The following is a 23,561-nucleotide window of genomic DNA, read 5'->3' as shown; positions in this document are numbered from 1 at the left end:
CCTATTGTTGTTTTTTAAAAAGATTTTTTATTTATTTAGGACACCTGGGTGGCTCAGATGGTTAAGCATCTGCCTTCAGCTCAGGTCATGATCCCAGAGTCCTGGGATCAAGTCCTGCATTTGGCTCCCTGCTTCTTGGGGAGCCTGGTTCTCCCTTTGCCTGTGCCTCTGTCTCTCTCTCTCTCTGTCTCTCATGAATAAATAAATAAAATATTTTTTTAAAGTATTTTATTTATTTTTAAAAACATATTTTATTTATTTATTTGAAGATTTTATTTATTTATTAGAGAGAGAGGGAGCGCAAGCACAAGCAGGGGAAGCAGCAGGCAGAGGGAGAGGCAGGGTACCCGCTAAGAAGAGAGCCTGACGTGGGACTCGATCCCAGGACCCTGAGATCATAACCCGAGCTGAAGGCAAATTTTTGACTGACTGAGCCACCCAGGAGCCCCTGTTTTTTGTTTTTTTGAGGGAATTTAGTTGTAGGAATGTTGCAGGTTATCACTCTTCTGATGTTTTCACTAAACTCTGGTTTGCTTTTGAAGGGATCCAAGTGCTAAGAGATCAGCTGGGTTGGCACCTTCCTGGCGTCATATCCCAAAGTCTCACAGCAGTAGCATACTGGAGGCAGACTCCATAGCATCCAGGAGTAACTGGACAAAGAATCAGCCCTTCTCAGGTAAGCAGAAAGACACTGGGTTTCGAGGGCTGGATTTGACTGCCAATTCTATTTGGAAATAGCCTTATCTGAGCCCATCTGAAATTAGAGGACAGTTGTATCTTAAAATCTCCATCAGTATGTAAATATGGAGGCATTTGAGCCATTCCATCTTTAGATTTATCTGTTTTTTGTCCTTCATCATGGCTTGCCTGTTTGTTCTTTACTATTTGGGGAGAGCCCTTGTGGGAATAAAAAGGAACAGAAATATGGTGAACAGTGTCAGTAGCACCTGTAATCCTCAGAAGAATAAGTTCTCAGGTTTTTTCCCTTGGTATAGAGGAAGCCTCATGAGAATGGATTTCTCATTGTTTAGTTCTATGAGTTGAGATGACAAAGGGAGACATGAAGGCTATGGGTGAAACTAGGGAGTAAGTAGGTCAGACCTATCCTTATCCCTGCCTCTATATCCTATCCAGTATCCCTGTTTTCTTTTCCCTAATTGAGTGCCTTGTGTCCTCATATTCCCTCCTCCCTTTTTTTTGGAAGAGTGCATGGGCAGGGAGAGGGCAGAGGGAGAAAGGGTCTTAAGCGGACTCCACACTGAGTGCCGTGCTCAATCCCATGACCCTGAGATTATGACCTGAGCCGACACCCAAGAATCCAATGCTTAACTCACTATATCACCCAGGCGCCCCTACAAACTCTCTGTTTTACTGGATGTTTTACCAGCTCTTTAAAGAGATACTGGAAGTTAAGGCTGAGAAATTGACTTGCTTGAAGATTCCCAATGAATTACTGGCAACACATAGCTGAGAATGCTGTCTATTAAGAGCATAGATTATGAATTTAAGCTATTTGACTTTAGTTCAGCTCTACCATTTATCATCTTTGTCACCTTAGGCAAGTTATTTGTTTATTCTCTTCGTGTCTCTGTTTCTTTATTCCTAAAATGTGGGCAATAATAGTATCTATTTCATAGGTTGTCATAAGAATTAAATGAAATAATATATGTAAAAGTACTTAAAACTATCTATCACAGTTTTAAATGCTCATGGTAAATGCTCAACCAAATGTTATTTTTCACATTGTTATTGTTCTAATAAAGCCACTCAATAAGTATATTACCATCATCACTATAATCCATAGCCCAGATTTCACCCTGAATCTGATGTGGACAGCACTGTCCAGAACATGAACCCCAAATTGAATCGAGTTCCAAAGGAAAGGCAATGTAGTGGCCATAAATGCAGCAGGTGCCTAGTCTTATTTATGGAAATGTGACAATTTTCTCTTCTCCCTTGCTTATATTTAGGTGGGGAGATATCTTCCAAAAGTGAACTGGATGAACTGCAGGAGGAAGTGGCCAGGAGGGCCCAGGAACAGGAACTTCGAAGGAAACGGGAGAAGGAATTAGAGGCAGCTAAAGGGTTTAATCCTCATCCCAGCCGCTTCATGGACTTGGATGAACTGCAGAATCAGGGTAATTGTTGTGAGCATAGATTGTGGGTGATGGGAACAGAGAGAGAAGGGAGGGGAAATATTCAGGCCTGTAAATTCCTAAAGAATTTACATAAGTTGTATTTTATTTTATTTATTTATTTTTAAAAAATATTTTTATTTATTTATTTGACAGAGATCACAAGTAGGCAGAGAGGTGGGCAGAGAGAGAGGAGGAAGCAGGCTCCCTGTGGAGCAGAGAGCCCGATGTGGGACTTGATCCCAGGACCCCGGGACGATGACCCGAGCTGAAGGCAGAGGGCTTAATCCACTGAGCCATCCAGGCACCCCTAGCTAAGTTGTATTTTATCACAATTCACTCATTTTAATGAGAACTAGGGAAAATAGGTGACAAGTCTATTAATTGGAAGACAGGCACTGATTTTGGGTTTACCTATTGAAAGTCTATAGTTTAGGGATAGGGATATTTTTCTCCTCACGAAAAATATTTCCCATGAATATCTGTAGAAGGTATAAATAAAACTAGTCATAATTCAGAAACAGCACAACAGGGCAGTGGGTGAGCTACATTGATGAGGGAAATTCTGCTTGCTGGGCAGAAATATACTCTTGAAATTGCCCATCTGGAGCTTCAGGGAAGTAAGTCTACCAAATATGTTCTAAGAACACAAAGCTTGATTGCCTTTTGATCCTCTGATGATTCGTTCCCAATCTCATACAATTTTCATGTACTTTACAAGGCTTCATCAACTGCCCCACACTAGTTACTTTTCTTCTTCAATTGCTTTAGGATGTCATTTTGTATCAGAGGAGACTAGTCTTCAGGATAGGAGTTTAAAAAGACTGAGGTATATATCTTAATTAGACTCCTGAAACTTACATCTCTCTGTTTTTCTTTCTATGAAATGAATTTATTGTTCTTATTATTCAGAATCTCCAGATGTAACAAATTATGGATATTATAGCAGTGCAAAGAATAGGGGTCAGTGCTGTTTTGGATGGTTGCTTTCTTGTTGACCATTTCCTACTTTTTGTCAACAGAGAAGCTTAGTGGGCTAATTTAGGGCCTATTTGGGGACCATTTTTCTCCTCTAATCCTGCTGTCTTTTGATTTGAGGAAATTGTTGCTTTATATTTCCCAAGGCATTGTATCTGTTTCCAAATTAGTTTTAAATTCCTAGTTCCTTAGTTGTCCCTATATTTGGATAATTTGGATAGTCTTCTTTTCCTTTTCATCCTTAAGCTATGTCACGTTTGGGTCTCGGGTTTTTATTGTTTCTGAAGGAGGAATCTTGTCATCTCCTTCCCTTACTTTTTTTCCTTCCTCTTTTAGTTGGGCAGTACATGAAAGTTGAGAGAGAATCCTTCTGGCCACATTTCATTGGCAGTTCTCCATATACTTTGATTCACAATCTCCTGGAAGAGCAAGGAATGGAGTACTAAGATTCTAAGATTAGAATTAAAATCTAGTATGGTGATTGATCAACTGTAGTTTGTATGTCTATAGAGAACTTTTTTGTTTTTTGTTTTTTTAAAGATTTTATTTGTTTATTTGACAGACAGAGATTACAAGTAGACAGAGAGGCAGGCAGAGAGAGAGAGAGAGGGAAGCAGGCTCCCTGCTGAGCAGAAAGCCCGATGCGGGACTCGATCCCAGGACCCTGGGACCATGACCTGAGCCGAAGGCAGCAGCTTAACCCACTGAGCCACCCAGGCGCCCCGAGAACTTTTTTTTTTTTTTAAAGATTTTATTTATTTATTTGACAGCGAGAAATCACAAGTAGTCGGAGAGGCAGGCAGAGAGAGAGAGACGGAAGCAGGCTCCCTGCTGAGCAGAGAGCTCGATGCGGGACTCTATCCCAGGACCCTGAGATCATGACCTGAGCAGAAGGCAGCGGCTTAACCCACTGAGCCACCCAGGCGCCCCCCGAGAACTTTTTTGTTTTAATGGCTCTCACTACCATCTCTGATTATAAAGATTATATAGATTTAAAAAAATTTTTTTAAGATTTTTATTTATTTATTTGACAGAGATCACAAGTAGGCAGAGGGGCAGGCAGAGAGAGAGAGAGGGGGAAGCCAACTCCCCGCTGAGCAGAGAGCCCGATGCGGAGCTCGATCCCAGGACCCTGAGATCATGACCTGAGCTGAAGGCAGAGGCTTAACCCACTGAGCCACCCTGGCGCCCCAAGATTATATAGATTTAGTCAATGTTAAATATTATGAGAAAACTTTAGGCTGTATCTCTTGATGGACCTGAATCCCAGGTTCTTCTGAACAAACTTACTACTTCCACAGCCTTCTCATTGCTCTCTAAAAGCCATGGTGATTTAAGGAGTGAATATTAGGGGTTTGGAAGAGCCTTTCTTATCCAGCTGGAGGTAAGTGGAGGATGGGGACATTATGAGAGAAATGCCTCCAACATTTTGATATTTTTTCTTGTGAGCTTGTGAAAACTCATCATTAATCCCAATCGTGAGTGAATTTACAATACAGCTTACTACCAATTTATGGTTATGAGTGAGTAAAAGCCAAGGGGGAACATAAACTTGAGTGTTCTTTTATAAAAGTTGGCCTTACAGTACTTTTTTCTTGCTTTTTCATCTGGCACTGTACTTGAACTCTTTTGCGCCCGCTTTGGTAGACCTTTGCTTTCACAGGAGGAAGGAGTATTTCATGCTCTGGGTATGGGAAAGTGACTTCTGCAGTCAGCTTAGCAAGGAAGGGTATGATGAGAAAAATACTTATCACTGCTGATGGAACGTATGTGCTTGCACACCAACAAGGGTTGTTCAACTGCCCTGGTAGGTGTATTAAGTTTAGGAACTATAGAGCACCTGTACCCAAGAGGTATACTAATTTTTCAGTTGCGGGTGGCATAGAGAGGACTGAATTGATGTAGGAAAGACGTTTTACAGATGGGTTTCCACAGAGTCGTGAAGCCACTTTTGCCTTAACACAGCAGTAGAGGTCTCCATGGAGGTCTGGGACATTCCGACACTGGCTGGCAAGACGTATCTTTTTGCACTGTGGAAAAACAGATCAGTTACAGGCATAAGAGTCCACCCTTCTGCTATAGACAATACTTTGGTCTTTTCTTGAGGGTCCTCTTAAGAGCTCTTGGAATTGGAATATGTGGTGGATAATGACAATACTCCTCTTTCATGGCCTTGGCATGTCTTGGTTAAGGCAAAAACGATGTCCTACATGTTTCAGAGAATTCTTCATGGCAATGAAGAGTTAGAATAAAGGTAGATCAAAGGCTCAGCAAGGAGCTGTGTGCACTGAAGGGAAACGTCACTACATAGAAAAAGTTGGAACAAACTATAATAAAAATGAAAAGTGCTGGCCCTTTCAGGGAGGAGTGACGGCTTTGAGAGGTCCTTGCAAGAGGCAGATTCAGTGTTTGAAGAGTCGCTGCATCTGGAACAGAAGGGAGACTGTGCTGCAGCTTTGGCTTTCTGTAACGAAGCTATCTGTAAGTAACTCTAACTGCTATAGCTATGGCAATTTTAACTAACTTTGCGATAGGTATCATTAGAGTCATCACTCAGATGGGATGAAAACAGCTTTTATGTCTTTTCACTGTCACTCTCCCAAACTGAGTTCCTTTAGGCTATCTTTGCCCTTTGGATAAGTGTGCCACATGCTGTCACTGTGGCCTATGGATATTTACTGGAATAACTTAAGCCGGAGTCCACAGATGAACTATCCAGTCATGCCTACCTTCTTATCCCAAGATAAAGTTAGACCTCAGATTTGAGGTTAGTCTGCTCTTTCTCTAGTCACTGACTAGGTAGGTGGAGCTTATGGCAAGAGGAAACGAGTATATTGACCTCGACTTCCCAGGCCTGTGACTTTGCACCGCATATTTGATTTGTGTTTCTGCCCTGCTTTCCTGGTATGCTGCACCATAAAGTTACAGTGAAGGACTAAGGCTTAGAATTTGTATCTGGTTCTTAAATGTGACCCACAAGAAGCTGTGTTCTGTAAAGACAGATGCAGATTTGGATCTTATTTCTGCTGTTGGCTGTCGGGAAGGGGAAGTTGGGAGCAAAGTGTGGAGACCAGAGTCGGACAGGTCAGTTGCCAAGGACGAGAGTGACAGTCTCTAAGATGGAAGCACCAGTTTCTCTTCCTGACTCATTTTAGTTTAGCTTTTTGTTTGTTTGTTTGTTTTTTTAAATTCGAATTAACCTGTTTGGCCTCCATGGCTTCCATGAATGTTCCTTAGAGCCAGAGAAGCTCTGTACCCTGGACAGTATGTGCATGGTCCACGCCTTGCATTCCTGCTGCATATTTTGAGTTTTACTGCATATCTTTGCTCATTTTTGGTTCAATTTTATTTTTATTTTTGTTTGTGTTTTGTGTTCTGTTTCTGCTATATTTTCTTTTGCATTTTAGCTAAACTAAGACTTGCCCTGCATGGTGCCAACTCTAGCACGCACAGCAGAGCCCTAGTCGATAAGAAGTTGCAAATCAGTATTCGAAAAGCACGGAGCCTGCAGGAACGCATGCAGCAGCAGCAATCTTCGGCGCAGTCGTCGCAGCCCTCAGCCTGCCTCCCCTCTCAGGGGGCGGCCCTCCCTCAGCCAACAAGGTAGTGCCTGCGATCCACTGTAGTTTATGGACACCAGGGGAGGAAATGACCACGGGTGCTCCATAGTCAGAGCTCTCCTTGGCTTGGTGTCTACAGAGGACAGAGAAAAGTCCTCTGGAAAGATTTACTTCTCAGGTCAGACATACCGTGGAAAGCTCATCCCACTGCTGGTCCTTTTCTTAATAGTTCATAGAAAGATACAGAAAGTATGGCATAATCAATAGGCTGTCCATATTTCCTGTGGGTGAGTTTGTCCTGGGACTTGTGTAATAATATGATTATTAAATCTGTACATATTATGTTTTCAGACATGGCAATCTGAGCTCTATTGTAATAGAAACCATGTGATTTTTGGGGGGATTTCAGAGCTTCCTGTCTCTGGTGGAAGCAGAGAAAGCAGTCTTTGCTCTGACTGAACCATAGAGAAGAGACACAAAGATTCCTTTTGTTTTGCTTTGCTATGGGCAGAAATAGGAAAAAACTTCCTGGGGCCACTCATGTAGTTTTCACACTTTAGCTCTTGAATTTGGTTCTATTCAAAATACATAGATTTAAGTCAAAACTAATTTTGGCTGTTCATAAGCCTACGTAGTTCTCAGAATATAAATATTATAAAAACAGCTAACATTTATTGAACATTTTTTTAAAAGATTTTATTTATTTATTTTTAGAGAGAGCAGGCGAGCAAGAGAGAGCTGGGGGAGTGCAGAGGGAGAGGGAAAGAGAGAATCCCAAGTACACTCCACATGGAATGCAGGGCCCAATGTAGGGCTCAGTCCCACCACCCCAAGATCATGACCCAAGCTGAAATCAAGAGTCAGATGCTCAACTGACTGAGCCACCGAGGCACCCCGATTTATTGTCCAGGCACTAAGCTAAGTACTTCAGTTCTCACAATAACCTTAGGAGATCAGAAGGGTTACTTAGCGATATTTTCTGAAAGAGGAAACTCAAGCTCAGGGAGTATAATATACATAAGGCACCCATGATTCCTCAGCTAGTAAGTGGTAGAGGGTAGAGGTGTGGACTTCAGATCCAGGTCTGTTTCACTCCATTGGGTCTCCTCCATAAGTATAATGATAGGTTCTTCATAATATTGTAAGGGTAACTGGGTGGCTATGACTACAAAAGTTGATAGTATATTATCATTCAAATTTAATGCTAATAGCTAGGATCTTCCTTTTTCTTCTTTTCTCCTACAGTTTACTCTAATAGTTGAATACTGATCTGAGAACCTGATGAGAGATATGTTTGAATATAAGCAATTTAGGCAGCTAAACTCTTTCTAGAAAACTTAACACCACTTAATATATGTGAGTAATTGAGGCTTTTATTTAAGTGCATTTAACAGAGTTTTTTAGGTCAGAAATACAAAACAATTAGTAAGAAACCTAGTAAATGCAGTTAATTTCTTAGTCTTACTCCCAATCTCAAGAGAGTCACAATGCATTACTTTGGGAAAATATCTCAGTGAATAATAAAACCAAATCCATATTATGAAAACACACTTGAAGTGGCTGAATTCTGTGTAATCCCATGAACCTGAATTACACTGTACTCTGAAATGTGCCTTTTGGTTCTTGTGGCTGGTGTGCCTCTCAGGACCCCAGGTATGAGTGATTTCTAGGCTTTGCTCACCTCCATGTCATCTGCATGTGGGATTAGCAATTTTTATTTTTTAATTTGCAAGAAGAATATGATTGGAATGGGACTTTAAAGGCAGTGAAGACTATCGACAAGGACTTCACTTAATATTACTGTGTGGAACTTTGGTGAGGGCAGTTAATAAAAAGGATTAATATTACCTAGTGCTTGGGTGTGAGCTGACCATGTGCCTACCTTCTCTTGTGAACCTCTGAACTGTTGACTCTACTTGTGCTTGTCTTTTTGTTTATTTTTACCATCCCCTTTGTGGATGGCTAGAAATGGGAACCAAATGAACAGGCCTTTTTGTAAGTGATCTTGTCATTTAAGGCAGCTTATGACTGTTTCTCTCCATTTATTTCAGTGAACAGCCTATCCCGCTCCAAGTATTGTTAAGCCAGGAGGCTCAACTGGAACCCTGCACGAATACAGAGTTTGGGGCCAGTTCTTTCATCCACTCACCTGCTTCCTGCCATGAGTCGCACTCATCACTATTCCCAGAGTCATCTGCCTTGTCTGCCTCACACCCCAATTCCCCTAGTAGGTCTGCCTCAAACCTTCTGACTTCAGTTGAGGAGGACAGCATTGACCCCTCTGCACTCCACAGGCAGGCCTTACCTAAAACACCAGGGAGGACTGAGAAGAATGCTCATTATGGTTGGGAACCATTGGATATACCAGAGGGTAAGCTGCAAGGCTACAGGATTGACAACAGCAGCTGTACCAGGTTCCCTCCACAAGAAGGAAGAGGCATTGCTCAAGAACAGCTATTCCAAGAAAAGAAGGATCCTCCTGTCTCATCCCAGGTGATGCCTTGGTCACGCTCAGCTGGAACAGATACCTCTGAGAGAGGAGATGCATACAGCCTAGGCTGTAGTCCTTCCAGTTTATCAGCTCAGCCCAGTCTTTCCCTGTACAGGGCCTGCCACCCCGTAATGCCTGCTGCTTCCTCACCTATGCTTCACTCTCCTGATACTGTGCAGAAAACTAACCAATGCCTCCAAGCCCAAAGCCTCAAAACTCTGTTGACTTCAAAAGTGGATGGAGGCAGTGAGGATCCCTATAAGCCAGAGTTTCCCAGCACAAAGGGGCTTGTCCGCTCACTAGCAGAGCAGTTCCAGAGGATGCAAGGTGCCTCCACAAGGGATGGCATAGGTTCCCAGGATAGAAGTTTGACAAATAGTCTAAGGAAGAACTCTTCCCCTTCTGACTGTAAGCCTCCCTTCCTCCAGGGTCAAGGGAAAGGCCACTGGCCTTGGGCAAAACAACAGTCCTCCTTGGGTGGTAAGGACAGACTACCTTCCTGGGAAGAGCCGGCTAATTATCCTTCTGTTGCCATGAACTCTGGGCAGCCTAATAGTGAAACTTCTAGGGGAAGACAGCCCAGGTTGGCAGAACCAAGCATGAACCAAGGAAAGCCATCTCAAGTGAGAGATGCTAGGCCTAAGGAACTAGGCAGCAGTGTTGACTTGGGGACTTCCTTGCCTTTAGACTCTTGGGTGAATGTCACGAGGCTCTGTGATTCACAACTTAAACATGGGGTCCCTGGGCCAGGAATGAAGTCCTCCCCCCATGATTCCCATACCTGTGTAGCCTATCCGGAAAAAACCCACATCCATTTGCATCCACATTGGAACCAAGACACGGAGCAGGAAACCTCAGAATTGGAGTCTCTCTACCAAGCTAGTCTTCAGGCTTCTCAAGCTGGCTGTTCTGGATGGGGGCAGCAAGATATGGCCTGGCACTCCTTTAACCAAACAGGTAGGGATGCAACCATGGGCAGGGGGAGTGGGGGACATATAAAAGCTGAAAGTGAGAGGACAAGATCAGAAGAGGGATGGTAGTCTGTCCAAATAACATCCCCAGCTTAGGAGGTAGTAGTAGATCTTCTGATTTTATTCATAAAGACTTTAGGACAAGAGCTAGACTTTTTCCTAGCTAGAGTAGAATCATTCATTGTCAATGAATATGTGCCCAGGGCTTCAGCAGTATGCAGTGCTAAGGAGTGGTTCATAGGTCTTTGAGAGGGACTCAGAATGAAATAGGGGAGACTGAGAAAAAAAAAGTTATCCTTCTATGGCTTAGGAGCTTGAATCCAAGATCCAGTTTCCAGATCCAGCTTGTAAAAGGGATGCCCACATTGAGCCATATCTCCCAATGTGGCATCGCCAGATCATACTGAGCCAGAAATATTAGGTTCTTCCTTGATCTCTTCAGGAACTACCAGGTATAGAATTTTCAAGATTGTATGCCTGTTCACTGACTACCCCTTAGATTATGTTGTGTAAAGAATGAAGTCTACACCTTAAATGGACTTCACAGACGTAGTTCTGGAAACTGAAGACATGAAGAATATATATAACTGAACTATTTTCCTGGTTCCATCATTAACTGTCAGCATAAATTTGGACAATTCACTTACTATCCCATGGCCAACTTTTTACCTATAAAATTAGAGAATGGGTTCAGTGATTTTTTTTTTTAAAGATTTCTTCCTACTCTTAAAATGATATATGTGATTCTATGAAATTGAACTCATAGAATTTTATCTTTAGCTTGGTATGACAGTTTCCATAACAGCACAGGTTCCTTGCATGCTGCCAACTGATGTTTAAATACAGCCATACGAGTATTTATTGAGTACCTAGGAGCTTTTCCTAGAAGCTGTTAGTGGGGGGATATCACATAAATATAAGATTTGATATTAAGGTATGTTTTTTAGGATATGGATCATAGTGTAGACTTTGCAGTACTGTTTATTAAGTGCTCCCTAGGTACACGGGACAGAGTAGTATGGGAAAAATTCCAAAGAATGAGGAAAAGTGAATACTACCTCAATTAGCTTTCTGTCTGAGGGAGAAAGAATATACAAATGTCAAGTATTTTATGCATCCTAAAAAACACATATAAAAGAATATATTGCAATTAAAATTAAACTGAATGTCAAGCAATTATATTACAAAAAAAACCCCATACAAACAAAAAGTTTACATTACCTAAAATAGGAAATTTTTCATTGTAGATGCTTTTGAAAATACATAAAGTAACAAAAATCATCGATAATCCCACTCGTAATTCCATTAGCTTACTTCTGGCTTTGTTTTTTTATGCATATGTTGTCAGGTCGAGGCCAGCTCAACGAATCGACCAGGGTAACCGTGAGGGCTAAGAGGTGATGGAAAAAAAGTTAAGAGACAAAGAGATGGGGGCAGGAGGGACACTGAAGATGATGTCCAACAGTGCCAGTTTTATTCCACATCTTACAAGCATTTATAAGGCAGACCAGAATAGGAGGAGTAATACATCAGTACCTCTTCAGATGACCGCAAGTTCCTATAACAAGTTCACATTAACTACAAGCAAACCTCGTGAGGCCAGGTAGTTTCTGCTAAAGGCATTAGCAAGACAATCAACCAGGGAGTGGGTTATGGGAGGTACAGAACCAAAGGACTAACTAAGAACTCAGGACTCTGGCCACATTGTTTTTTCCTGTAGGGAGAGTGTGTGGGAAGTCACGTAAGCGAGCGCACGACACATTGCACAGACCCTTTCTCAGTGCACACTCAACTTTCCCGTCCTTAACCTTGTCAAGGTTTCCGGACTTTGAAGGAGACACAAGTCAGGGCCTGGTTTGGTCCTTGACTCCAACCATGCCGTGGCCTCCAACAATATATGCGATATATTTATTTATTATTCTTACAAAATCATTACAATATATGTATGTGGTTTATTCTCATCATATTTTTAGATTATATTCATAAGCATTTTCCCTTTGAAAAAAACTACTTTTAAGGACTGGCAATAGGCTGCATATGAATATACTGTAATATAGTCAATCATTTTACTATACTTCATATACTTCAAATTTTTAGATAAATAGATGATGACTATATTTATATGTAAGTGTTTGGCCACAATTCTGATTAGCTCCTCAGAATAAATTTCCAGAAGGATAATAACTAGTTGAAGGTTATATACATTTATAAATCTCTTGATATGTACTGGTAAATTAGCCTTCAGGAAAATTATGATTCCGAAAACAATTTGAAAGAGTACCTACTAAACATTACTGTTTTGCTTAAGAGGGAGCAAAAATTAATTTTAAAAAATCCATCTGATGAGTCAGTCCTCAAAATCCTTGTCAAACCAAACTAGCCTTTATTTTAACATAAAGAAGTGATCAGGAGGAATAAATCAGGAAGTAGGTAATGAAGGGAAATGTCAACTAGGATCTTTGTATGATAGAATATATCTCTAGGGGAATCCCTCTTTATCTTATCATAAAGCATTTTTTTAAAGATTTTATTTATTTATTTGATAGAGGGAGAGAGATCAAAAGTAGGCAGAGAGAGAGGCAGAGAGAGGAAAGGAAGTAGGCTCCCTGCCTAGCAGAGAGCCTGATGTGGGGCTCGATCCCAGGACCCTGGGATCATATGACCTGAGCCGAAGGCAGAGGCTTTAACCCACTGAGCCACCCAGGTGCCCCTCGTAAAGAATTTTTTAAGTACAAAGGTACTTTCTCACCCCAGCTTTATTGATATAATTGACAAATAACATTGTATAAGGTTAAGGTGTACAGTGTGAAGGTTTGACACATATATATTGTGAAATGATTATCACAATAATGTTAGTTGACACAACCATCACCACAGATAAATTATAGTTTCTTTTTGGTAAGGACATTTAAGAACTACTCTCTTAGCAACTTTAAATAACACAACATTGTTAATTACAGTCACAGTCCTGTACATTAGATTCCCAGGATTTATTCATCTTATATCCTTTGATCATCACCTCCCCATTTTCCTATCGACCAGATGCTATCAACTACCATTCTGTGTTTCAGTAATTCGTCTCTTTTTAGATTCCACATATAAGTAAGATCATGTAGTATTTGTTTTTCTCTTATTACTTAAAAAAAAAGCTTTACTGATATGTAATTTACATACCATACAATTCACCTACTTAATATGTATAGTTCTGTTTTTTAAGAGTATTCACAGAATTATCCATCCATCACCACAATCAGTTTTAAAGTGTTTTCATCACCCCATAGGGCACCTGGGTGTCTCAGTGGGCTAAGCATTGGACTCTTGATTTTAGCTCAGGTCATGATCTCAGGGCTATGAGATCAAGCCCCACATCTGTGCTCAATGTGGAGTTTGCTTGAGATTCTCTCCCACTCTATACTCTCCCTCCTGCCCAGCATATGCTCTCTCTCTCTAAAATAAATAAATAAAATGTTTAAAGTGTTTTCACCACCCCAAAAAGAAACCCAGTACCCATTAGTAGTCATTCCCCATTTCCCCTTACCCCTCTCTCCTCCAGCCCTAGGCAATCTGTAATCCGTTTTCTGTCTATAGATTTGCCTGTTTTGGACATATGATATAATGGAGTTGTACAGTATATGGTGCTTTGTGAGCAGATTAATTTTCATATTATAGTTTCTTTTTTTTTTTTTAAGATTTTATTCATTTATTTGAAAAGAGAGTGAGTGAGGAACACAAGCAGGGGGAGTGGGAGAGAGAGAAGTGGGCTTCCCGCCAAGCAGGGAGTCCGAAGTGGGGCTTGATCCCAGGACCCCAGGACCCCAGGACCATGAGCTGAGCTGAAGGCAGATGCTTAATGATTGAGCCACCAAGGTGCCCCTAATTTTGACATTATAGTTTCTAAAGAATTATATAAACATTGCCCTTGACATATATTTCTAAATTTCATAGAATTTTGAAGTTAGGCAGACATCATCTTAAAAATAACTTTTTGTTATAGAAAATTTCAAATACATTCAAGAGTAATGAGTTAATGTTACAATAGTCCTCCAATAAGCCAATACTTATCAGTAGCTTCCAGAGTGATTATCTTAACCATTTATCAACATATGGCCAATTCTGATATAGCTATAGTGCCTCCCTCTCCTCCTACATTTCCCCTCCCTACTGGATTATTTTACTATTTATTTATTTAATTATTTAATTCAAAATGTTTTATTTATTTATTTATTTATTTCCTTAAGTTATCTCTATATCTAGTATGGGGCTCAAGCTCATGATCCTGAGATCAAGAATTGTGCAAAGTAGAGTTGTGTAGAGTCAGCCAGGTACCCCTCTACTGAATTATTTTAAAGCAAATCCCAGACATTTTATTATTCCATGCATAAACAATTTGGAATGCATCTCTAAGAAATAAAGACTCTTTTTTTATAAGGCAAAACTATAATATTATACCTAAAAAATTAACAAAAATTTTTAATATAATACAGTAACTAGCCAGTATTCACATTTTTTCAATTGTCCCATAAATGCCTTTTCATAGTTAGTTTATTTCAAATTAGTATTCAAACAAGATCTACACATTGCATTTTGTTGATTTGTTTCAAGGCTTTATTAGCCTATAAAATTCCGGTCTTTTTTTCCTCTTGTCAAAGGGGAAATTTGGCCATTTGTCAAGTCCACATTCTAGATTTTACTAATTATATTCTAGTAGTTTTAAAAACATGTTCTTTTTAAAAACATGTTCTTCTACCCAATTTTTTGTAATCTGGTAGTTTAGGGGTAGAGGCTTGATTAAAGTCAGGTTCAATTTTTTTCTTAAGTTTTATTTTATTAAGTAATCTCTGCACCCAATGTGGGGCTTAACTCACTACCCCAAGATCAAGAGTTATGCGCTCCTCTAGTCAGACAACCCTCAGTTGTGTTTTCTTTTCTTTTTTTTCTTTCCTTTTTTTCTTTTTTGTTAATGGGAATATCTTAGAGATGGTACTTTGTATTTCTTCTTTTTAAAAAAAAAAATTTATTTATTTGAGAGAGTGTGTGTGCATGCATGAGCAGGGGCAGGGGCAGAGGGTGAGTGAGACAGAATCTCAAACGGACTCCACGCTGAGCAGGGAGCCCAACACGGGGGGCTTTAATCTCAGGACCCTGAAAGCATGACCCCAGCTGAAATCAAGAGTCAGATGCTTAACCACTTAGCCACCCAGGTGCCCTACTTTGTATTTCTTCTTATATCAGGAAGTGTATGATGTCTAGTAGTTTTTCTTCTTGTAACTGTTGATCCATGAGTAGACATCATCCTAACTCTGTCTTCTATCAAATCCATATATCTCCTCAACAGTACTCCTTAAAGGTGGCCATCTTCACCTCTGCTGAAGTATCTTTAAAAGAATCAGCCTATTCCCTTCCGGAGGTTCCAGCAGCCACCTCCTTGTCTAGTAATCAGACTTTATTAGAAGAACATCACATTCTAACGATTACAGCTGTAATTCTTAAATCTGGCTGCCCATAATAGTCAAATAGTCACCCAAGGAGTGGCTTTTTAAAAAACAGAGAAATAATTTTATATAAATGGGATGACAGCACACATGCTGTTTTTATTGTAGATATTTTCTTATTTCTCCTCCTGTTACATAAATTCCTACCTTTTATCCTCCACCTTCTAGGGAATAATGTAATGTGCATATTTCTGTATTTTTCTGTTCATATAATCCTATGTAGACCTACATGTACAGTAGGGTTTTTTGCCTTGGGATAATATTACAGATTCTTTTTTTCCTTTTAAGTTAACAATCCTTCATGAAAATTCATCCAGGTCATCTAGTTTAACTCAGTTCATTCTTTTTAGTGAGTGGCTGGGCATATTTGATATTAGAGATATCTTAGTGTATTTAGTCATTCTGCTATCAATGGGCATTACTTCATTTCTAGTTTTTTGGCTGCTACAAATAATGCCTCAGTAAACTGGTATTTTTGTTTCTTATTCCTAGGAGTAGAATTGTTGGATAAAAGGGTAAATCATATTTTCAATTTTAATGGATATTTTTAAACAGGATTTTTAGGAGGACTATAACATTTCAAATTTCGTTCAACAATGTGTGGGGATATTGTCCTATACTTTGTGGGGAAGCCTTTGTTTTATTTATTTTTAAAGATTTTATTATTTATTTATTTAAAGATTTTATTTATTTATCAGAGGGAGAGAGGGGGAGAGAGCAAACACAGGCAGACAGAATGGCAGGCAGAGGCAGAGGGAGAAGCAGGCTCCCTGCTGAGTAAGGAGCCTGATGTGGGACTCGATCCCAGGATGCTGGGATCATGACCTAAGCCGAAGGCAGCTGCTTAACCAACTGAGCCACCCAGGCGTCCCAAGATTTTATTTTTAAATAATCTCTATGCCCAACTCCTAACCTAGAGATCAAGAGTCACATGCTTCAGTAACTTAGCCAGCCAGGTGCCCCTCTAGGAAGCCTTTTAAAAATAAGTATTCCCAGGCTCACCACAAAGATTCTGATTCAGCAGGGCTGTGGAGAGATAGAGGAATCTGTATTTTTACAGCTCCTAGATGAATCTGAGGTGGTATTAGAACTTCTATACCAGAAAATACTAAAAATAATATTTTAGCTTGGCATTAGGAATATCCTCCTTTAGCCAGATACATGTATTAGGATCAACATATCAAATCAAGATGTGAATTGGTGGGGCGCCTGGGTGGCTCAGTGGGTTAAGCTGCTGCCTTCGGCTCAGGTCATGATTTCAGGGTCCTGGGATCGAGTCCCGCATCGGGCTCTCTGCTCAGCGGGGAGCCTGCTTCCCTCTCTCTCTCTCTCTCTGCCTGCCTCTCCATCTACTTGTGATTTCTTTCTGTCAAATAAATAAATAAAATTAAAAAAAAAAAAAAGATGTGAATTGGTGGTAGACATACATTAAATGTAGGTCAAGGGCATGTGCGTTTTCAGAATGGAAGGCTTAATTAGTTGTATTGGGGCGAGCCCCTTGGGAGTCACATATCCAGTTTGGAGCAGTTCTTAATACTCTAGCAAAATTTTTAGGAAGAGATAAGCATTTAGTGATTGTTTAGAATTTAAGCAGTTAATGATTGAGAGAATTTGATGGGGAAATACAAGGGTGTTACACATTCAAAATGTCATTGAAGAGTTCTTGTTCATAGTAATAGGAAGTGAAATCAAGAGTCTTGAATTTTAATTCTGATTAAACTACTTACTACCTTTCAAACCCTAGAACTCATTTTCCTGTTATATAAAATGAGGAGGTTTGATAAATGATTATTATAGTCATCTCAATTTCTAAATAGACTGAAGATAATGTTCCCTTTGTCATCACAGACACTCTAGAGAACAACTGTGTTAGACAGTTTCCTCTGTATATATTATAAGTCTTGGGCACAAGTCCGACAGAAGCAAAGCTGATTGTTTTTAAAAAATTGAAATGAGGCAAGATGGGACATTCAGCTGTCTTTCTACAGAGCCCCTTCTGTACAAGTTCTTCAAGGCTTGTGTCCTGAGACCCTCGTTGGCCTATAGGAAGCTATCCATATTCTGAAATTGTTTCTACATTATAGGAGCACATCTCTATTCATTTCAGGAATACATATTTGTTATTTCATGAAAAGAACTCCTGAAAGTTTTTTGTTTGTTTGTTTGGTTGTTTTTTTGTTTTTGTTTTTGTTTTTTGCTGTCAGGCTGACGTTAGGGTCCAGGAGAAAAGATGGCTTCAACTTGTATTTATGTTTTCCTCCTCAGGCTCTGCAGATGGTGTGGGGAGGAGGTTGCACTCAGCCCCTGGCCTTGGTCTCTCAAAGACTCCAACAGCAGAAATGGAGCACAGTCTCCATGAAACCAGCACAGTGCCTGCTTCTGCTTCTCAGGTAGCAGCCTCAGGTCCTACAGTGCTGACATGGGGTGGTGCGTTGGGAAAGGAAGTGTGAAAAGATATGAGTGGTAGGGTTGTTGGTAAGGCAGGAACATGGTAATGTGGGGCTGTTGGAAGAGAACAAGGTCTATGATTGGACTTCTTTTAAATGAGAGGAGATTGCCACATGGCCACTATCTTTCAAATATATCTAATTCAGGTTGCTAGTAGTGAGGTCTTACCCTATTTTCTCCCATACCCCTGGGGACGGGGTCTGTGGGAAAACCATAGGTCTGGTGTTTTGTGTCTGCCTGTGTGTGTCTGTGTGTTTGAAGGCTGCACCTTGCCGAGGCCCCAGGAGGGAATATGGGGAGGATGATCAATACAGTGCAGAGAACTTTCACCGCATCTCACGCAGTCTCAGTGGCACCGTTGTCTCAGAGAGGGACGAGGCTCCAGTCTCTTCCCACAGTTTTGTAAGTAGAATCAGGGTCTGTCTATTCAGAGCACCCTTTTTCTTTTGCTAAGATAAAAATACAGTGTAGGTAGAGGGGCAGGGGAAACTAAAAGTTGTAATTTGGGGGAAGGCCATGTGCATTCAGCAAAAATGATGACACAGTCATTACTTTATTGACACACATTTTGTTGGAGCCCAGAGGAATGTCCCTTCGTAGCAGTTATGGAAGGTATATTATAGGGTTCCCTAGGGTGAAAAGAGTCCTAGTAGCCTAGTAGCCTTGAGTCTCAGAAGCAATAGCTGTTGATTGGGTCAAAACCTGTTGCACTAATCAAGGGAAGAAGGGAAGACATGGGATGGGATATTGTTTTTGCCTTTTCCTCCCCATTCCAGTATAAGATTGAGTGGGGTCTAGTATGCTTTCATGCTAAAATGAAGCAGGTGCATTAGCAAGAAAAGGAAAGTGATATAAAACAGTCGTCCTGGAGGCTTTTCATATAGAATCAATGCAGTGATCTGTAGGTGAAAGGGAAAGGGACACCGAAGTCAGCAGAAATCAATAACTCAAATATTTTCAGTGACTGGGTTTATAAATTATCCTTTTGAGAATTCTAAACACTTGCCCAAGGCAAGTTGAGTTTTGATTACAATGGAGGTCAGGATGCAAAGCTCCAGTGCGTTAAAGCTTATTCACCAGGTAAGTTCAATAAAAATTGAAAAACCAGTTTTAAATACATGATAAAAAAATTAAATGGTATAAAGAATATATAGTAAAAACTAAGTCTCTGTCCTACTAGGCCTTCAGATCCAGTGTCCCTCCCAAGTAACAGTCATGTTTTTCCAATTTATTGTTCAAAATTTCCTAAACAACTCTAAACACCTTGCCATTCTTTTTGGGATAGGTAGTGGTTTCTGCCTAGCATTTGTTCTTATGTACTGTTAGTGAATTTAATGGCAGATTGTTATTTTTCTAGGGAGTTGGCTTCCTCTCTCCTGACTTCTATATATCATTAATTTATTCACTGATTCATTCTTTAAAACAAATGCTGTTTGGGCATGTGTTCTAGGTATTGTGCCAAGTGCTGGGGATACAGTGGTGGGTGAGCTAGATGTAGTCCCTGGTGTCATTACCTTTACAGTGGGTGGGTGAGCTAGATGCAGTCCCTGGTGTCATTACCTTACCTGGGGAGACAGATAAATAATTATAATATGATAAGATTTAATGCTATGGAAGCATAATAGAAGGGACAACTAAACCAGATTTGAGGGATCAAGGAAGCTTCCTGAAGGAAGTAAAGCAACCATAGCAGGTAAAGGAACTTGAAGCAGATACTCACTGAATCAAAAGCAACTCATTTGGTATGCAGAATTAAATTCTGGGGAGGGAAGGACAGTGTTGGCAAATGAGACTGGAAAGAATATAAACAAGAGTCCTATCATGAACCACCGTATGGAGTTTGGGAGGATAGAGAGAAATGGACATGTTGGAAAGCCAAAGAGGAAGTGAAAATCATTGGGATTCGGTGCCTGATTGGATATATGGAGAGGAGAATCATGGAGAATCAATCCAAGAATTATGGGTTGATAATGATGTATTTGAGGAAAGAGATATGTATAATTTTGGATATATTATACTTGTGATATCTGGTAGGCCTTTGGATGTGACACTTTTAAAGCTTGAAATCAAGATTCAAGAATCATAGCCATTGAAAAGAGGAAAAGAATATTGTGAAAAGAGGAGAGAAGCCAGGACATATCCCTGATGAGTACTATATTTAAGTGGTTCATCTGAAGAACCCTTAAGAGAGTGAGGACCAGAGAGATAATAGGAAAGTGTGGCATCACTTTCTTCTGTGCAGGAGAAAGGAAGGTTGTCTATGTCACATACTGAGAGGATTGGCACCTGGTCCTTAGGCTGTATGGTAAATGTCTCTATAATGTACCATGCTGTGGTAGGTACTATGAGCATGGCCTGATGAAATAATTCTGCCCTTGATTGGCTTACAACCTAGTTGGGAAATAAGATATACTGGTATGTAGATTATTTTATTTGATTTGTTATTTGTTAGGTGCGTGTAATGTTCCAGGTCCTGTTGAGGGTGCTGGGAATACTGGAGTAAAAAGAAATATATTCTACCAGGGGAGAAAGACAATAAACAAGTAAACACCAAACAATGTGTAATTGAGAAGAATAGAACAAGGCAAGGGGAGAAGGACTAAAGAGGTAATAGTGGTTATTCTCAGTGGTTATTGAGGGAAGTCAGCTCTAAGAAAATAACATTTGATCAGAGACTTCAGTGAATGATGGTGTGAGCCATGAAGACTATTCCAGGTAACAGAAACAGTTAAGTGAAAAAGCCCTGAGTTGGAATAATCTTGGTGTGTTTGAAGGAACATTAAGAAAGTTGTAGTGAAAAATGGTAGAGATAAAGTGAGAAAGATCAGCATTGCTAGCACATAGCAACTTGCAGGCCACAATAAGGAAGTAGCAGGCTTGGAGATAGGAAGATCAGATTGGAGGCTGTTGCCCTGGTCCGCTTGAGCTTAAATATAAAAACTGTAGGTAGAAATGGTATTTCTTGATAAAGGCAACTAGTGGAATCATGGATGAGAAGTGCAAAAGTAAGGGCAATGTCAACATTTGAATCTAGGTGACTTAGGAAAATGTGGTACCAGGAGGTGCAGCTTGGAAGGATGTTGGTTTGATTTTGGACATATTAGTGTTTTAAGTGTTAAAGGGGATATTTCTGAGACTTTGCCACGAAAATGAGATGAGTGGAGTACAGAACAGGACACAAGCATCAGTGATTACAAACTTGAGTGGCAGAAGACTGGAGTGTAGCAGTGACAGGAGAGAAGGTGGAGTAGTAGAATTCCTGATTATACATTTAGGGAGATACATTTTTAGTTCCCAGTATTTAAAGTGTACAGAATTTTCTTTTTCAGTCTTGGGCTTTCTGATTTTTCTTTTCTCTTTCTTATTTCTCTATTTTAAAATTTCTATCTCAACCTGATTCTAGTGTTAGCATTAAAGAGTTTGCCAAAGACCTAGATGGTAGGGTTGGGAAGATGAGGGCTATGAGAGAGACAGGTTAATGGAAGAGGATCTGCAGTTCCATGTCTCCAGTTCCTAGCCGTCTAGGGATATTCCTAGAGGGGTTGATGGAAAGAGTGACTGAGTAAATTGGGTCCCTCTCTAGAGCTAGGCATATTGGTACTCCAGTTCCCTCCATCTCTCCCTGCTTGCCTCACTGTGTTTACCCAACCATATCCGACTGTGTGTTAATCCTCATCTTTATGTTTTTTTGTTTTTTGTCTTGTCTCACTATAAGGATTCATCAAACGCGAGGAAAAAGCCTTTGGAAACCGGGCACCGTTGTTCCAGCTCCTCTTCCCTCCCTGTCATCCATGACCCTCCTGTGTTTCTCCTTGGTCCCCAAATGTACCCACCCCAACCACAGTTCCTGTCCCCAGATGTCTTGATGCCCAGCATGGCAGGGGATCCCCATAGTCCCCCAGGTAACTCTCCCCAAATCTAATTATCATGTGCCATAATGTGGTACCTTTCTAGAGACAACCCAGAAAGATAAAATCAGTACACATATGGGGGCAGGGTGGAGTCCCAAGGTAGGTAGTAAAGGGATATGAATTACCACTTTAAGATCAAACATTGGTCAAGATGAATTGTGATTGAATCATTACTCAGTTAATATGGTTGGCTGCTGTAGATCCTTAGTCTAACTACCCAAGAGAATGAACAGGGTCTATCGTGATAAGACAAGCTTTTAAACAACCAAGAGGAGTTAATATCGAGTCTTTAGCATCTTCCCAAAACAGAAAGTGTCATCTCTATTAGCTAGTTTCTCTCCTACTATCCCCTGAGTCTCAGCTGAGGGATAGTCTAGAAGGACAAGGAGTAAATGGGAGACCTGGAAACACCTTGTATATGGAATACCTATGTGGTATATGCAGACCCAGACAATCTTGGGAAAGGTGGATGGCATCCTTCTGGCTTTCTTTCACCCTCTGTAGTAAGATTTGCTATGTTTCTTTCTCACGAAGAGGCTGAGTCTACTTAAAGCAGGGATTCTAAGTGGGAAAGGGAAAGTACTACTGGCATCCAATGAGTGGAAGCCAGGGATGCTGCTAAATATCCTACAGTGCACAGGCCAGTTTACCTCTATGACCCCCCCCCCAAAAAAAGTAGTATCAGCTCAAAGTATCAGTAGTGTTGAGATTGAGAAACCCTAGCTTACAGAGGTAAATGCCCTGGGGCAGGGTGTGGTAGTGGTTCTAGAACCAAAGGTAAGATTTGTATTCTAGGTATGTGTCCACATTTTAGGGAGGTTTGGATAAGCAGGCGTTCTGGATAGATGAACTTCCTGTTACTCAGTGGAGCAGCCAGATAGTCCCCTGTGTTTGGCAATTGTTACGGGCATCTATCCCATTAGGCAACATTTAGTGTAGCCTATTCTGGACTAAATGCTATGGTGAACATAGGGGAGAAAGAAGGCAGCTCTCTGTTCTTAAAGAGCTCAGAGCTGTAATAATCAGGATATACATACATACAGGAGTATACTAAGGAACTAAGGATGTTGATGGGTTATAAAATAAAGAATCGAAAGTATTTTTTATAAGTGATTTTTCTTTCTTTTTCTCTCTCTCTCTCTCTCTATTTTTGTTGTTGTTGTTGGGTGCCTGGGTGGCTCAGGCAGTTGGGCGTTCCAACTCTTGTTTTCAGCTCAGGTCTTGATCTCCAGGTCATGAGTTCAACCCCTGCATTGCCTTCCATGCTGGGTGTGGAGCCTACTTTAAAAAAAAAAAAATAGAAGTGACTTTTTAAGATTATGTATTTTGTTTCATTTAAGTAAAGGGGAACTAATGTATAGAAAAGGCATTCCATACTGTGTATGTGGTAGGAGTAGTGTGAACAAAAACAGAGATCTCAGGGACTGAGCAAGAATGTGAGCAGAAACAGATTAACTGGAGTAAAAGTACATATTAAGAAAAGCAGAGTGATGTTTTGGAGTGGTGGCTCTAAAAGTAGAGTTGTTATAGTGAGTTATATATTTGTAATATTAGGGAGCCGTTCTTCGGGGGGTG

The 23,561-nt window shown here is 40.4% G+C and overlaps 1 protein-coding gene across 19 annotated transcripts in view; it reads left to right on the top strand.

Annotated features, from left to right (window-relative positions):
* USP54 (ubiquitin specific peptidase 54) overlaps nt 1–23,561 on the top strand; it is a 122,630-nt gene that overhangs the window by 97,303 nt on the left and 1,766 nt on the right. For 7 of the 19 annotated variants that reach the window (XM_059397770.1, XM_059397773.1, XM_059397772.1 and 4 more), the window contains 8 exons: nt 543–676; nt 1,971–2,138; nt 5,460–5,594; nt 6,521–6,716; nt 8,725–10,121; nt 17,893–18,017; nt 18,337–18,477; nt 21,791–21,977. In XM_059397770.1, the coding sequence (XP_059253753.1) occupies nt 543–676; nt 1,971–2,138; nt 5,460–5,594; nt 6,521–6,716; nt 8,725–10,121; nt 17,893–18,017; nt 18,337–18,477; nt 21,791–21,977 (2,483 nt within the window). Of the gene's footprint in view, nt 1–542; nt 677–1,970; nt 2,139–5,459; nt 5,595–6,520; nt 6,717–8,724; nt 10,122–17,892; nt 18,018–18,336; nt 18,478–21,790; nt 21,978–23,561 lie in introns of those variants that run through there. The other 12 variants (XM_059397781.1, XM_059397775.1, XM_059397784.1 and 9 more) reach the window with 9 other exon arrangements.

This window comes from Mustela nigripes, chromosome 4, assembly GCF_022355385.1.
Source record: "Mustela nigripes isolate SB6536 chromosome 4, MUSNIG.SB6536, whole genome shotgun sequence".
NCBI lineage: Eukaryota > Metazoa > Chordata > Mammalia > Carnivora > Mustelidae > Mustela > Mustela nigripes.
This window is presented reverse-complemented; position numbering and strand designations above follow the sequence as displayed.